General features: G+C 41.4%; 1 protein-coding gene across 1 annotated transcript in view; it reads left to right on the top strand.

Moving 5' to 3' along the window:
- The first annotated feature begins 3,102 nt into the window (after window positions 1-3,102).
- The window catches only part of LOC138258628 (ribonuclease Oy-like), an 89,209-nt gene continuing 75,957 nt past the window's right edge, over window positions 3,103-16,354 (top strand). Inside the window, exons 1-3 of the mRNA XM_069205966.1 lie at window positions 3,103-3,228; window positions 7,636-7,744; window positions 16,138-16,195. Coding sequence (XP_069062067.1) covers window positions 7,638-7,744; window positions 16,138-16,195 — 165 coding nt within the window. The 5' untranslated portion in view covers window positions 3,103-3,228; window positions 7,636-7,637. The remainder of the gene's footprint in view (window positions 3,229-7,635; window positions 7,745-16,137; window positions 16,196-16,354) is intronic.

The raw sequence follows: 16,354 nt of genomic DNA, 5'->3' as shown, positions 1-16,354 counted from the left end.
ATTTTGTGTTAAATTAACCTGGTGGCATTCCCACGAGATTAGCTCAGTGTTGGTTATTCCCCACCCTCCCATCCCCATAATTAGGGTTTTAAATAGAGATTGTTATGGGTATGTTGAAGCAGATATGGTAATTAAGAAAATTATTAATGATGTATATGTGTTTACTAGTGAGAAATGTGTAGAGAAATTAATCATAGAGAAAATAATGTGCAGGTTTGAAAATGTGCCCTCGGGTGTGATCACCATGTGTACTAATAGAACTGAAACTGTAAGAAATAATGAAAATATATGAGAAAAATGTAATAATATGTCACAATCAGATGTATAACCTATGTTTTGTGTTAGTTTGTAGTGCTCAGTTAACTGAACTAAAGGCTTAGTCTCCCTAGGCCTCACATACTGAGAGCAGAAAACAATAACCACATTTGCACAGAAGCTGCTACGAACTAGCCTTGACCCGCTCGATGTTAAAGTTGCTTAGCTAGAATTTTGTGCAATGTACCAACGGGCAGGAGATGATGAAGACAATTTGATACAATTATGTGTAGAGTAGGCTAAATGTACTTTCCCAGGACTTGAACAATGAAGGCACTGACTGAAGAGGAACATGCAACAATTTCGATACCTAAAGAGCCGGATAATGAAGACATCGTAAAGTGAACCAATCCGCATCTTGTGAACAGACTGATATTGAAATTGGTAGATTCGGTAAACAAATAGGTTAAAGTCATATTTGCTGACTGACTGACCAATTAGAAATTGGGGGGATGGATTGGGAGACCCTAATAAAAAGTCATGACAAGGGGCTGAAATTTGTAGATGTGAGGGGAGAATTGATGACGTCAGGAGACGCTGTCTGAGGTGCTGACAATGGGCTCATACTCTGTGAGCCTGATCCATGGCTGACTAATTGATGACCTGAAGACGAAGACTGACCTGCTGCTGATCCATCCTGGATAGTAAGGTATGAAAATGTGACTGACGATTTTATGCCTTTTCCTCTAGGTACCAACTGTGCTGAAATTCTCTTTAGATAGACTTTTTCCCAGATTTTTCACATGAAGTCCCGCATGCTGATGCTAATCTTGGTTATGTAGGCTGTTAAGGGTGACGTTGACAGTGACAAATGACTAACAAACTTATTTTTCTGAACTTTGCTATTAATGCTGGTATTCTTAGTTTATGAAATTGCAATGTCGCATCTGTTTCTTTCAAGAGATTATGTTTTCTACTAATGAATTAATAAATTGAGTGGCTTGAATAAAGCTTGAACTAATGGATGATTTAGAATTGTAATCAATAGGGAAATAAAATTGCTTAACTCATTCCTGAGTTGTGGTTATTCACGAGTAGATGGTTTTAAACTGTTTTTCCATAGAATGTCTCTTGATTATTGATGTTAGCCATTGATTCAGTAGTCACTGCATGACTAGGATATTCCATGCGATTCAAAAGGTTAATCGACCTAAACACGTCCCCTTGTAAGTTTACTTACTAAGGACCAGGCGCGCTAGCAGGTACATATGAGCTCTTTGCTGTGACAGGTGTGCAGGGATTGTTAAATTGTAAAAATGTTTGTCCTGGAAACAGGTGTCGCTTAGCGGGTGGTCCAAAAGTCTGCAGGGCTTACAGAAGGCTATTGAAGTTTGACATTGGAGAAACAGGATGGAAGACAGGGGCTGAGCAATATGATATCAGAACCAGAGCAAAGCAGGAAGTTTCTTCACAGGAGGTTTATCTGTAGGCACTTTACAGGTTTAAGGTTAAACAGGGGAGAAAGGCCAAGTGTTACAAGTTTGGAGGGCAGCAGGTCATGATGCATACAATGGCTGGAAAGTTTAAGGGGAGTGTGGGTTATTTAGGGGTGGGAGGCAGAAGTTAGAATTGTTATTCATAGTGAGGTTTTTAGTTTTGTGAGGCTTCAAGCCAGGTGGTTATTTGTGATGCACACCTGTTTCAATAAAGTGGCCTTTTTCACACACAATTTGAGAGTCAGAGGTCTATCTGTGCCCCAAATTTTGCCCAAAGGCGGTATGGTGACCGGGATGCCTTTACAATAACGTCCCAAGCCTTCCTCTTTGGGTTGCATTTCATTTACTGGTTTTGTAGTGGCGGTGGGACTGGCAGAGATGTTATGTGTGACTCAAGTAGCGGGAGCCAGGCTTGCTAGGCCTGCCCACCAATTGATATTGTCAGGCCAGGGCAAACAATTAGAGCCCAATAGGGACCCGTTTCAATGCCCCTTTTTTTAGGTTGAGCATAGCAGCATGCAAGCGCTGCTTTTCCGACATATTGGTTTGTATCTGGGCTTTTAACAACGCCCTCCATACGCCCATCACTACCACTTGTTCGTCTGCTTGCCCTTCAAAAATGCTTTGATGACATTTGTAAATTGCTTACGTTTGTCCCTCCTTCGGGAGGTTTTGGTACTGCCTTGGTCATCACCCCTGTTACATGTCTAATTGCACGTTTACCAAGAAGTTTGACTACGAGCGAACTTCTTTTTCCTTTTGCGTGTCTTTTTACGCTGATGCTCATGGCAGCTGTGGCGCTGTGAACTGGCTTGTCTATGTGATACTGTTTTACTTTTCAATTTATGTGGCAAGAAAAGCCCGGTTAGGAGTTTACAACGCTAATAGCTCCAACTCGAGAAAATGCGAGACCCATTGCATTGCAAATGCTTGTTAAAAGTGCAAAATGCTCAGCACTTAAAGCGCTGCCTATACCTCTAAGGACGCTCAAATGGGTAACGCTATTGCACGTGTGAAGGTGGGTGTGAGAGATTTTTAAAGGGACTACGTTTTGCGCATTTACCTCTAAACTGGTGAAAGAAGAAGCAGTGATGCAGTATCTCCCCGTGCCTTATTTTTGTTGATGTTGTTGTGATGTGTCAATTTCTGGTGCGGCCAGAATCCTCTGCTGTGTGTGTGTAAGTCAGTGTTTTGCATGTTGTGTGTGTGTCTAATTACTATCCTATGCCCGTTCCTTATTTTATGTGTGGCCTAGGTCATAAATGGGCCCTAATAATAAAACTGAACATAGATTAAGACTGTGAGATTTGTGGAACTGAAACGGTGCTTCTTCCTCTTTCTATTGTGCGACTGACTGTTCTGCACGAGTGCTCTTTATTCAGTGTCCCCCAGAAGAGAAAAGAGGTGCGCCTCAGGGTCTCTGGAACATTGCTGCCCAGCCCGCCGCACTAAGGAGCAGAACGCCAGGACAATCTAGGTATGTGTTTGCTTCAGCTAGTGATTACTTTGTGCAGGGATGCAGGGAAACGCTGTTCCGACAATAATGACGTACTGGAAACCTTTGTTATGGGCTCCTCAGGACGATAACTTCACATTCTTCTTTGAACCTTCATATTGTGGCATGCTGTGCAATGCCGTCTTAAAATCCGGCACATTGGTGGCTTTAGATGGACTTTTCTTTCGATTTGTCATCCACGTTATTGTTCTACCCACTACAGCACGGTGCAACTGATCAGCGCACTTCGGCCATTGATTAAGGTCACTGTGAGCGACGACATTTCGTTCTTTCAAAAGGAGCACATCCGCAGAAAGTAGTTCCCTTATTCTAGACGCTACAAAGGCAGCGTGTGGTTTTTGAGGCAAAGAAATGTGGTCAGACATTTTTCTATATATTGCGGAGGAGTCATTACATTAGCTCCCTGAACAGTCACCTTTGACAAAAAGAATGACGAAACAAAACAAGCATTGGCAACGCCAAAAGGCTGGCAGCTAGTGCCAGACCTATTTGTTTTGCTAACGGTTGATTTTGTACTGATTTCATGAAAGTATTTGGATTAAGTGTGAAATGAGGAGAGTCTTCGTTTCTGAATTCTAATGTTTTCATAGTATGAACAAATGTAGTTAGGTTTTAATGCATTCTTAATCTTTGATATGCTGAACTGACACACTACATTTGAAAATGCTTAATGTGTGCATATGTTTGAATACTGCAAGTGCTGAGAATAGAGGACAACTGCAAGCTATGAGGGACTAAATAGATTAATTCAGCTTAGAAGTAATGGTACTTATTGCCACTGCTTTGCGCTCTGTCAGTACTAATGCAGTAGTGGAAATCAACTCTGCTGCTTGTGGACATTTCACTCCACACCTTGCATTATTTCTTACGTGTTAGTGATTTGCCTTTCCATTTTCATCACTATTTTTCTTTTGTCAATATATGCTGTTTCTATATAAGCTTGAGTAAAATGTTATTTCCCAAAATACCCACCTGTTTCAAACATTCCTTTTCATGTTTGTCAAAGGAGTCCATATAAAGATCAGACTGCAACATGCACAGCTATTAAAATGGAATTACGGAGCTACACAACATACATCCATTTAACCCCTTTGTTCTGTTTAATTTCTAAAGAATTTTATTTGGATTTTACAAGGTACAGTGCATGGATTCACGTTTAGCAACCCCTTTGTCCTACTCTAAGGATACAGTATGTACACCCCCATTGTCGGTACAGCAATACACCCCACTATCCCTTCTGTCTTGGAATGGTTTCCAATTTCTGCTACTTTCACCATATGTCTGTCTTAGGAATAGAATACACTTCTCTTCTGTGACACAGTGTGTGTCTTGATCAAGGATACACCCAGTTTGCTCACTAGGAAATGAGTAATTCCAGGTCTGACACTCTCTGGTAATTTGTCATTCTTCTCTGCAGTTCCCTCAGAGATGTTGACTCCCGAAAGCAGCCAACATTTACACGTGAAGTATGAGAGGGCTGCGGTTAGTTCACATACTGCACATTTTGCAGCAGGCACTCACTTAACAAGGTTGCTGTATCCAGTGGGAGTTACCTCTAGTGTTGAGGCCGGTGTCTTCCATGCAATTCCATCCTCTATGCTTATGGTGTCTGAAAAAAATATCTCTGCTGTGTCACTCTATCTAGAGCTATGCTTACGATACAGCCTTACAGGTAATAGAGGCTGTAGAGCCCGCCAACGAGTGCCAAAAACGATACCACATGTGTCGTCTACTGGACAAGATGTGGAGTACTGTGTCGGGAAATGGAAAGCTTGACCTCGAAAACCTCTCATCTTACCTAAATAGCTTGGTCTAGCATTCAAGGTGCACCTTGTAGATGTTGTGAAGGTGGAGATCAGATACAGTGTGGCGCAATTATCACACTCATAATAAAGATTAATGTAGAGCGAATATATTATTTCAAATGACAATATCTCTTTTATGAGAATGCTGAAAACGAGCACAAAAGAATATGAAGGACTATGAAAAGTTGGAAACTTGTGACCTAACCATTCCGAAGACATTTCAAGCAAAACCTTTAGGTAACAGTGTCTGTATCTCGTTTCAGGAGTTGGTTCAGGGTTGATTTCACAGCTCCATCTACAAATCCAGCTCTCTAATCACGATAAAATGAGCCAATATTATCCTATGAGAGTTCAGTAATATGAACAGCTAAGAGTTATGCTTGTCGATGGAAACATTTAATTATGAGTATATGGGTATCCGTTGGGGCTTAAATTTACAGTTAATGTGGAAGCCAGACCTAACGGTTCAGCCCTGAGACTGTGTTTCACAAGCACCCTAAATCCCTACCTCCAAGTGTCTTGTGCGTCTTTCAGTATGTCCTGTGAAATAAGTCTAAGTTCCAAAAACCAAAGCTAATGATTTCAGGCCTTTGCTTAGCTCAAGATCAGGGTTTGAAAATAGTGGCGACCAGCTCTGCCGTGTGGCTCGGTTAAGATTTTGGGCAGCACCAGGGTACTCGTACCTTGAGGTTAGTGTTGATGGCCTTACTTTAACTCACCGTCTTTGGATGGGATAGTCATGATAACAACATTCCTTCATCCTCTGGATACTTTCACTTGAGGGTTCTGTCAGAGTTATAGGCCTCCATGAACTTTCAAAGTCTATTATTGTGAAACTGGACAATAAGTCACAGATTATTTCACCCTGTTGTACTGCATCATTCTAGTACCTTTCCTGATCCCATTTGGGGGTGTCAGAATCTGGTTTTATTGTGCACAGATAATTAATCCTGGTTACCATTCGGCATGAATGCCCTCACTTTTTACAACAGTCGCTGTCAAGAGTCTGAAACACTTTAGTGGGATTGGGGTCCACATACCTTGTAATGTAATTTTACGTAGAAAGGTTGCTATTGAAGTCTTGATCTTCAGCAAATAGCTTTTTAGTTGCTGAACATTTTGCATCTTGGGGGTGTACACTTTCTTGAATGTCTGGTGTAATAGCAGAGAAAATGGAAATGTTTGACCATCCATATAACTTTTTATTAAAGTTAAGAATAACAAAGAAAAATAAAACATGAAATACATCAAAAAAGGGAGAGTTAATTTACAGAAGGAAGAGTATTAAATTAAGAGAATAATCAAACCTAGAACAACTCTCAATTTTTGCAGCATCTGGCACAAACAAAAAAATAATAACAACTGGAATATAAAATTACCTACTAATTTCAAGGCACTGACATATAATAAAGGGAATATCTGATTTTCAAAATACACTGAATTGAGAGACATCTGACAACAGTGGTCTGTCTCAGGTGAAATGAACTGAAACTATCAACAATGAATTGTTTCCAACATCATCCACTGGAAGAAGGGTAAAATAACAGATTCAGTCAAAACGTTAAAAACAAGGTAATCAAGAGTGTATTTTAAATGGCAATATAAGAGAATAGCAACTTGGGGTAATTGAAGGTAACAAAGTAGAAATAATTTATAGATGATTGGTAACAAGCTTTAATACACAGAGAAAATGTTGTAAGGTAAGAGTATGATTAAAGTAGATTTGTGCAAGCATGTATGTGTGAGGGTGTTTCCATGACAAAACATTTTTTATGCAGATGAAATATGCATAAATGTATTTAAAAATATTATAGTCTTGCTAACCGATATGGAGGTAAATCGATCTAGAAAACCAGTTTTAACTTGCAGTGAGCCCACACTCTCCAAAAATGGCCAACTGAAGAACTTAAAGACCAGCGTTGATAAACGTACCCCAAAGTGTTTGCTTCGGACACTCGGTACCCAGAAAAAGATGGAAGCTAACTAGTCCTTGCTGTTAGCCATGGTGAAGGCCAGGTCAACTACAGTGAATGTCACGGCCCGCCAGAAAACAAACGTTCTTGTCATTGAAGGGAAGTGAGCGGATCTTGTCACAATAGTGGTTCACCTGTACTTACATTCATCTTTGGCATCCTGGCCGGTCTACAGCGTCCCAGAGTGTGGCTCTGGAAGGCTTCAAATTCATGTGTGGGAGCCTTATAAGGTTCTTACTCTGGTGTGGGTGCTCTCACCCACACACATTCACGTTTAGATGGGCATTCACAGCAGCCCGTCTTTCCTCCAGGATTCTCCCCAGCTCTTGGTGAGGTAGCCCATGTACCTTTTAGTGTCTCTGTTGGTTTGTAGTTGATGCAGTGCCTTCTGGCCTTTCTAGCGTCCTCAGCCGTGGTTTGGGTAAAGGAAAGAATGCGCGCTGTACCTGCCATCCCACATGAAGCAAAAGACTGAACAAGTAGTGAAAAACAGTTTGTTATTTGGAATATATTGAAAGCAGGGCTGTAGAGTGGTGGTAGAGTAAGTGGGCCTTCTTGAATGACAACCAGTAACTCTGTTTATTTTGCAGTGATGATGTCGAAGACCAGTTTATGCTGGGCGATGTGGCTCTTTGTCGCTCTGCTGACTGTAGCCAGGACTCAGTGGGAGCAAGAAGCAACTGACGAGGAAGCAAATGGGTGAGAGACGTGCACCGCCCTTCTTAGAAACAGGACACATGGATAGTTGGTCACAGAAACATTGACTAATGACACCCCTTACATACTCTGCACAGAAAGGGATGGCCACTACTGAGACACAGCACGTAGGGATGGTCTCCCATTCACAGAGCACACATGGACAGTCCCTCACATTTCCAGTCCATAGGATTGCCTATCAGGGCACAGACCATAAGAAGAGTCCCTCACACACACACAGCAGATATGTTTGGTTCCTCACAGACACAGCCCTCAGGGATAGTTTCCCACAGGCCAAATAGACAGACCTTTACAGATACAGGCCACGGGGACTGTTCCTCAAAGACACAGCCCAACGGGTCAGGCCGTCACAGATGCAGTATACCCCATATTGGTAAACGTATAGGCAGGGTACAGGAAAACTACAGTTCACAGTAATTTCTGTATTTCGGACTGATCCTCAAAAATGAGTGTCATTGATATGTGCTCCACTTTCAATTATTTTCACAAATATTGTGCAGCATAATTTGCATTGCAGGTTTACTTCATATATACATTGATGTATTCTAAATTAACAGAATTCACATAAAATGCTGTCCCTATTGCATTTCGAGCTCTTAATCAAAAGGGCCGAACTGTAGCACCAGCGGAAGGAAGCAATCAGCCATGTTAATTGCAGTTTAATCACTTGCAAAATGTTCCGGAAGTTGCTACATATAGTGAAAATAAACTTATTAGGCTGCACTCTCTTAAAGAAGTATGATATCATGAGTGAGGCGTCTGTGAAATACAGGTAATACTTGGTGTTGTCTGTGCTGAGTGTTCATCCACTGTATGGGTTAAGTTCAAAAGATTTCCTGAGTCAGAGTCTACCTTCATAAGAGACTGTGTAGTCTGTGCCCTTGCTATATGTTTGCCCCGTACCTGCGTGGGTAAAAGGTCCTCGGTTCTTCTTTTTGCTCTGGCAGTTTCTGGGGGGATTCGGGGGGGGGGTGAGGGGTATAGCCGTTTGAGCGACGTATTCTGTTGTATTTTTCTTTAGTTCTTTTAATCCCTATAGTGGCCGCCCATACTTCCTCCCTGGTGCGGGTCACGACCAGTGGCGGACACTGGGGAGGGGGGTGTTTAAAAATCCTTTTTTTTTAAAACACACCAGGAGACACAGACGATCTCCGTGTCCCCCCCACCCCCCTCACCAGCCACTTTGTTTTGTCAGCGTGCCTCGTCACAATTTTGTTTTCCCCATCGGAGCAGGAAGCGACCTTGAGGCCCCATGGGGAAAACTGCCCCAAACGGCCTTCCTGACGTTCGGGAAGGCCTCGTTTGAAAGGGGAGACTCTCCCCTTTCAAACTAGGCCTTCCTAAACAGGTTTCCTGGCCCTCGATCGCAGCGCAGGAAACCCCTCTTGACACCAGGGATTTCACTTGGGGGAGTTGGCTCCTACAGCAAACGGGCCGCCCTCCTCCCCGCCCCGCTCCCGGGGGCATATTTTTTAAAAAAAGGCAGGGCTAAATAAATAAAAAAAAAAGGAAATTGACAGGGGCCATTATGGAATGAAAATATACAGAATCAGTATCATATGCATCAATGTTTTGTAACCAAAATCTAGTTGCAAAACAGTGAAATTTTACCAAAATCTCAGAGCAGGCAGAAATATATTAGTAAAAATGAAGAATTGCCATTGTGACCATTTTACCTTGAAAAAGTTTTCTTTATTTAAAAGCAATCACAGACATGGTTGTCTGCTGGACCCCTGTGATAGTCTTCAATCGTAGTGAGTCATAATTTGCAACCTACCTCATTAATATTCATAAGGTAATTTGGATTGTGACTAGCTATGATTCAGATCTTTAAGAACTGACCTATTAGTGCATAGGTCGGTTTTTAAAATCTTTACTGGTCACAATTTGCGACCAGTTTTTTGCAACCAGACATCCATGCATTTAGCACTCAGTTACAAATATTATGTGACTATCAAGTACAGATACAAGATCTAAGGTTGTGAATGTCTACTGCTCTTAGTTGTATATAGTTTCACATTTTTACCTTGAGCAAGGTACATGTACCAGGTCAACATGCAAGCAAATCTTTTGACACAGTGTAGAAGTTAATGGAAAAGTACATTTTTGACTTTGATAACAAGGGCAGCAGAAAATAATATGTGACAATTTAGATACCTTGTTAGCTAGCCTCAAAAATTAAGTTAAGAAGCTCCCATTAGTTGAAGCCTGAAATTGGCTCTGCAGATCCATATTGAATTCACTCACCAAAAACCTGTTTGTATACAAACAAGACAAGGCATCAGGTCCTTCAACACAAATAACACCATCAAACACATGCACACATGTGACACTGGAAGTGTTGGAATAGCCTATTCTGTTTTTTATACAAAGGGATGGAGAGCATTAGAGCTCTGAATAAGTAGTCTAGTGGCTCCAAGAGCGTGCCCAAGAATTTATTCCAGGGCCCCCATTCAGTGTGGTCTCTATTGCAGATCAGAAAAGCCATAGTGTAACATCAACCCTAAATATATTACTTCTCCCCCTTGTTGATGTATTCGATTCAGGCAGTATTAAGGCATTTACAGCCATTTAAATATCACAGTGGTTACACTTAGTATCTTGTGGATATATTCTCATAAGACAGCTTGCAACACTTATAAGTAGTTTCCCCACAGGATCATTGAAAAGTCTTTAATTTTTACTTTAATGTTGCTCCTTTGTACAAAAAATCTTATTTGAGTCCACTAAAACAGCATATATTTGCAGCCAATAGAAGGATGCGCTAGTCCCAAGTCTTCATTGACTTTAGAAAACATGATCACAGCTCTGATGAACTACTTACTTACCGTTGGTAATGCGCTTTCTGGTGGATACTCTATAAAACTATGGATTCCTCACCTTCAGAATATCCCCAGGCGCCACGCTGTATCTGGAAAATATATCACGGGTGCTCTTGTTGCACTGGTCGGTGGCATATAAGCACCACACTTACCCCCGCGGTGACATTAGTTCCTTTCTTTCCGCACTATCTGAAGTCTGAAGCAGATCTGGTGTTCGACTTCCAGCTTTGGATATTCCCAATATTTATCCTTCAAAAGACGCTTTAAGCCATGTCAAAACTGCTGCAAGCAGATGTTGGTCTCAGACCACTAAGATGTGTGTCTCAAGTCATGACTCAAAGTCATGTAACCAATGGTTCTTAATGCATCGAAAGACAAACCGAGACTGAGAAGTGAAACTGTACATCGCGGAGCATAACAAGCAGTTACAGATATCACACAGGACCTGTTCCTGGTTCAAGTTGCGTGCATGATCTTAAGGCCTGCTCCACTTCCTGCTCAAAATCTGTGGGTAAGTCAAAATCTAAACACAAGCACAGGAAAGTGAAAAGGGACTTGATCCTACCCCCCCACTCTTGTCCCAAAGAGAAGGCATGAGGGCATCAAGATTTAAGCAGCACTCTTTCAAAGTCACCGGCCATGGAACTAATAACCTCTGTTCGTTCTAATGTCCTCTGAGTTCCCCAGGCTGTTGTCAGCCCTGTAGCGGATTGAGGCGTTCAAGAAGGCTATTGCTAAGAATCTGTAGCGTGTTTCTGGTGCCCTCTGGTGCACCTTTTTGTCCCTGGGAGTCCAGGGGCTTTGAGTGGAGTTACCACAGGCAAGACCTTCTCATGCACCATCTGCTCCTTCGTACCCTATACCATGTTATCACAAGAATTGGGCATGATCTGGACCTATGTTGGACAACTGTGGTCCTTGTTGGATAATCTGTGGCAGTTAGGCCCTAAGCAGAAGGATCTCTGGGACAATGGTCATCAGTTGCTGTGGCCACAGGGCCAGGAGCACAGGGACAAGAGGAGCCGCTTGCTAGTCACGACTTCCAGTGGCCAGCATGGTGAGAAAGTTGAGGACAAGAAGGGCCACTTCTACCTAGAGAAGGCTAGAAGCAGCACAGTGTGAGATAAAACTCCTGAGAACTAGGAAAACAATCATCAGAGAAGGGTCTGTGGAGGAAACGTTTGCAGTCATTAGTTTTTGTGTCATCCTTTCTTGTACAGAAGGAAAACAGAGCAGTATTGTTGGATTTGTCCCCATCTTTAGTATCATGATATTTTGCTACAGTCTGTGAATTTGTAATATAGATACCAGCTTTGAAAAGGTTTTACTCTTTCCTATTACAGCGTGAATAAAGTCTGAGGTTGGAGAGATTTGCTTCTCTGAGGATTGGCCAGTCACATGTAGCGCCACTTGGGTCCCCCATATTCTCTGCCCTTTTTAGGTCTTGCCCAAGACAGCACATGCATTTTTGCCAGCAAGGCGTTTTGTTTATTTGCAGGTAGCTTAGAGCCTGCCCATTACTTACCCTTGGTTGGCTTCATTGTACTTTACATTTCCTTGCTTTACTTTGTTCAGGTCATTTCTGCTTCACTGCCTCTTTGTGTGTTTTTCCCTACATGGAGCATGGCCCACGTACCTCTTAATTTGCAAGTGTCCTACTGTTCTGCTTTCTGAGCTACTTTTTTTATTTTAGTGGCAGAACCCCATAAAAGTGTATGTGTTTACAGGCCGTCAGTCTCCCACACCCACATCGTGCGTTGTTGCTTTCACTCGCCCACCTTCTGCTGTCCGTCATCCTGCTGCCCCATATACTCTTCTACCGCTCACCAACATATTCCGACCCCCCCGACTGTCTCGTGTTGCTTTCCCACTGCCTGCTTCAGTGTTGTCCTGCTCCCACCAGCCATCACAAAAAAAGTGATATGACACGGCCAGTGTTGGCTTTAGCGTAGTACTTTTTTTCATAGTTTATATTTTCGTTTTTCTTAAGACTTGTGCTTCCAAGTTGTTGCTTGCCCTCTCCCACTCTGTCCCATGTTGTTGCATATGATAGAGATATTTGGCTTTGTCAAATGTTTTTTAGCCATGTTGTGATACATAGTTGAAAGTAAAAAGAAAAAAAGCACTGTGACGCAGCCAGCATTGAATGTGTTATAGTGCTTATATTTTTTATATTTGTTTGGCCCCGCTACACAGCAGTCTCACTGCACTACAACAATAATAAAATAAAGCCAATAGATCTTGTATAGGCAAAACTTTTTGTTTTATTCAATGCTTGTTTAACCGTTATCTGACCCTATTGATGGGGCTCTGCATGGCTCATTTCTTGACATTTAATTCCTAATCTAGAAACACAATTTTTTCTCTGTGTCAATGAGGCTAGCAAGGGTAGAGTTCTCCATAAATACAAAGTCACAAAATAAGAGGCAAATTGAAATTCTAGGTGCTCAGTAACTCGTATACAAAAAATAATCCATTTAAAAACAGGTACAAAATCAGGTGGGTATTTGGTATTTGGGATGCAAACTGCTCTCTCAGTTCTTAAATTGTCATTTATCAAAAACAACTTTTTCAAATTAAACTTCTTTGAAGAATTTTGGTGCGTAGCCTGTGTAAGTATTATTCTATAGTAGATGGTGCTGTGGCTAATTTCCAACTAGATTAACCCAGTGCTTTTTATGAGATTACTAGGGTATCACCTACCAGAACAGCAACAAGTTCAAAATGTTGCAGGAGGCCTTATTTTGGGCTTAAGAAATGGGAGAGTGGCCTGTTATTTGAGGAGCTTCCTCTGGTTTCCTGTTATTTCTTTGATTCAAAGTTTGTGTTTAGTAGGCAAACGTCTACAGAGTAAGTGTCTACTAAATCTGAAGCCCCCTCTGAACTTGCGGTGTAGGACAACCAGACACCACATCCAAACCCACTTTCGGGTCCCCCATTATTATCCATCAGTACATTCTCTGAATGTGTAAAACCAAGGTTTGTCAAAAAGCAGACTTTTTTTTTTACATTTGGCTTAATTAATATTGCTTGTGGCATTCACTTTACTGAGATATTATATACATCATAGTTTTTGCTAGAGGAATACAAGTGCCCTGTTTCAAAAATGTATATAAGATGTTTTTTTTACCGTGCATCTGATATTTTTATTGGACACTGTTAGGAAACAGCCCAGTCTTCAAAGAAATCTTTGGAATCTAGCAGTGTATTATCTGACTGTAACACGGTTCATATAGCTGTGCATATCCCACTGCAATGAACTGTTGCATGACACGGTGGCTAAACAAAAATGTGATAAGTTAAATAAGTGACGTTGTTACTTAAGGCATACTTTTTATTCAGGACCAAGGGCAGCGAAAAAGCAAAGAGCACTTCAAGCATATGTCTACATAAATGCATGATTTTTTTAAAAATGTATTACATTTTTTGTTGCTATTTTTTTTTTTACTTTCCATCCATCTGACTTTGTGCATCGTGGCCAGATGCCCTTTACAGAGTATGACACCTACAGCCATTTCTGTTTTTTCACCCAACCGAATAGCCGAGGTGACTTAAAATATCCTCCTGCACGCATAGTGCATTGCATGCTAATCAATGTAAAAAGTGACCACCCCTATTTGAACTATCACCTACCGTGAGCCTTCTGTAGTTTCTGGCTCAGATGGAAGTGAGCGAGCATGTTGCCACTTATGTGGCGAGACTGCTGCTCTTTCTAACTCCATCAACCATCACGCACCATGTTCTGTCGCTGAGAAAAGCCTAAAGCGGGGCGCAAGAAAGGTTCTGGGATGTGTGGCTGTTCCGGTCGCTTAGCGGTTGCCAGGAATGGGTTGAGAAGGCGCTGGGGCATACAGACAGCTCACTTCACTGAGGGAGACGGTCCTTCTTTTAATGGGTGATGTCGTAGAGGAGAGGCCACATGTGGCACTGCTTGCATGTAGTATGTACAATCCAACAGGAATGTAATTTACTTGTTGGAAGCACATTGATAACAGACGCACCTTTAAACATAAAATAATGTAACTCTTTTATAGGCAGATTACAATCTTCTGCTTATTATAACTGGGGAAAGCTCCAGCCAGGCTCTTGCTCTGCTGGAGGTTCTCTTGGGCCCTTGAGCACAAAAGTCGAGCTCTGATGTGGCTTCTGCCTGCCACCTACTTACCCTCATGTGGCAAGAGTTATAGGCCAAGCAGTAACTTTTGATGTGAAACGGAGAAGAAGAAGAGATGCTCTTTTAGAGGCAGAACTGTACAATGTGTTAGTAGAAAAACTGGGATCAATCCTGGCTTCCCTACTTCATAAAATTGTATGATCCTTGATAAATAATTTATTTTACCGAGCCGCCTTTTTTAAATTACCGCATCTCGGAACACCTTCAGATATGCAGGTTTAGGATGTGCGCTGTATAAAACTTCTTGTTTTTTTAATTAAAAGATCATGTTGCACCATCTAAGAATCTATGCCACATATAATAGCAGACACATGAGAAGTGACTTGGCCCTTAGTTCACCAATGGCATTGTTGTCACAGGGGCAGGAATGTTTGAAAACGATCACTTTTAATATAGGCTTCTCAATGCAGTTATATAATCAGATGCAGGGTCGCACAAGGGACAAGAAGTAGGCACGAGCACCAAAATAAAAGTTGCTCCATTAGTGAATTAGCTAAAAAAGCGGTCCATAACTTTAAATCGGGGCACTTTTGAACTTGTAAAGACACATTTATGGGAGACTTCATGCATCTGTGCTTACTGCAGGCAATTTTTGTAGAAGTATCATGGAAATCACAACAGTACAAGCAGGCCCACCAAACTACAAATCTGGCCCACAAACAGCCAAAAAACCCAGCTCACACACTGACCTGTCAAACCAGCCCTCCAGGCACTGCCTGATTGCCTTATAGGCCAACCTGACTCTGATCGTACTGTACTGAGGTAAAACGCTTCATGTAAAATAAATTAAAAAAAATATTTTGAAGAAACCTAATTGTTATTTTAACAAGATATTTGTTGCATGATTTACATGCTAAATACTTGCAGGGCTCGGCCTGTGCATGGGCTTGTAGAGCCTAGCCGCACCTTGGCTTGGCTCTCTCTCTGTTAAATTACTGGCTCTCCTGCCTTAATTATAACATTACTGCAGCCGTCAAGGGTTTGTTCCCCTTAGTTTAGGATTTTCCATCCATACATCTGTTGTAGTCGTGCAACTCGCTAGTTTGTTATACTTATGTTTGAAGGAGCTTGTATCACTTCTATGTTGTTATCAAAATGCACTATGTGTGCTTACTGCAGTACTGTCTCATATCAGTCTCGAGGTAAGCCTTATTTTTTTCAGAATGAGATAAATGTTTAGTTCTCTATTTACTACACATATTTTTCTGAGATTATGTATTCATGGTGTCATGTCTTCTCGTATATGACATCTCCGGTACTCTGCAAAAAGGACAAGGTAGATTCTGGTGTGAGAATAAAAGTGAATATGTACAAACGTATATCTTGCTTTCGCCTTTAGTAAGGAAAACGTATATCAAACGGTTTTCTTCATGTTTTAGATTTTGTGACTGGACATGCATGAAGTTTGTACAACTATGGCCTGGCTCATTCTGTGTGGTAAGTAAGATCCTTATTTAGTGCCCCCGTTTGCTTCCTTTCTCAATTTTAAAAGTCATTTTTTATTGAATTTGACATTGTAAGTCATTATATTGCAGCTAGAAATATTGTTGGACGTTAATATTGTGTTATGAACATTGTTTAAAAAGTACTGTCCCA

The sequence above is a fragment of the Pleurodeles waltl genome, chromosome 9 (genome assembly GCF_031143425.1).
Source record: "Pleurodeles waltl isolate 20211129_DDA chromosome 9, aPleWal1.hap1.20221129, whole genome shotgun sequence".
NCBI lineage: Eukaryota > Metazoa > Chordata > Amphibia > Caudata > Salamandridae > Pleurodeles > Pleurodeles waltl.
The sequence above is the reverse complement of the archived record's forward strand: the minus strand, read 5'-3'. Positions and strand labels throughout refer to the sequence as shown.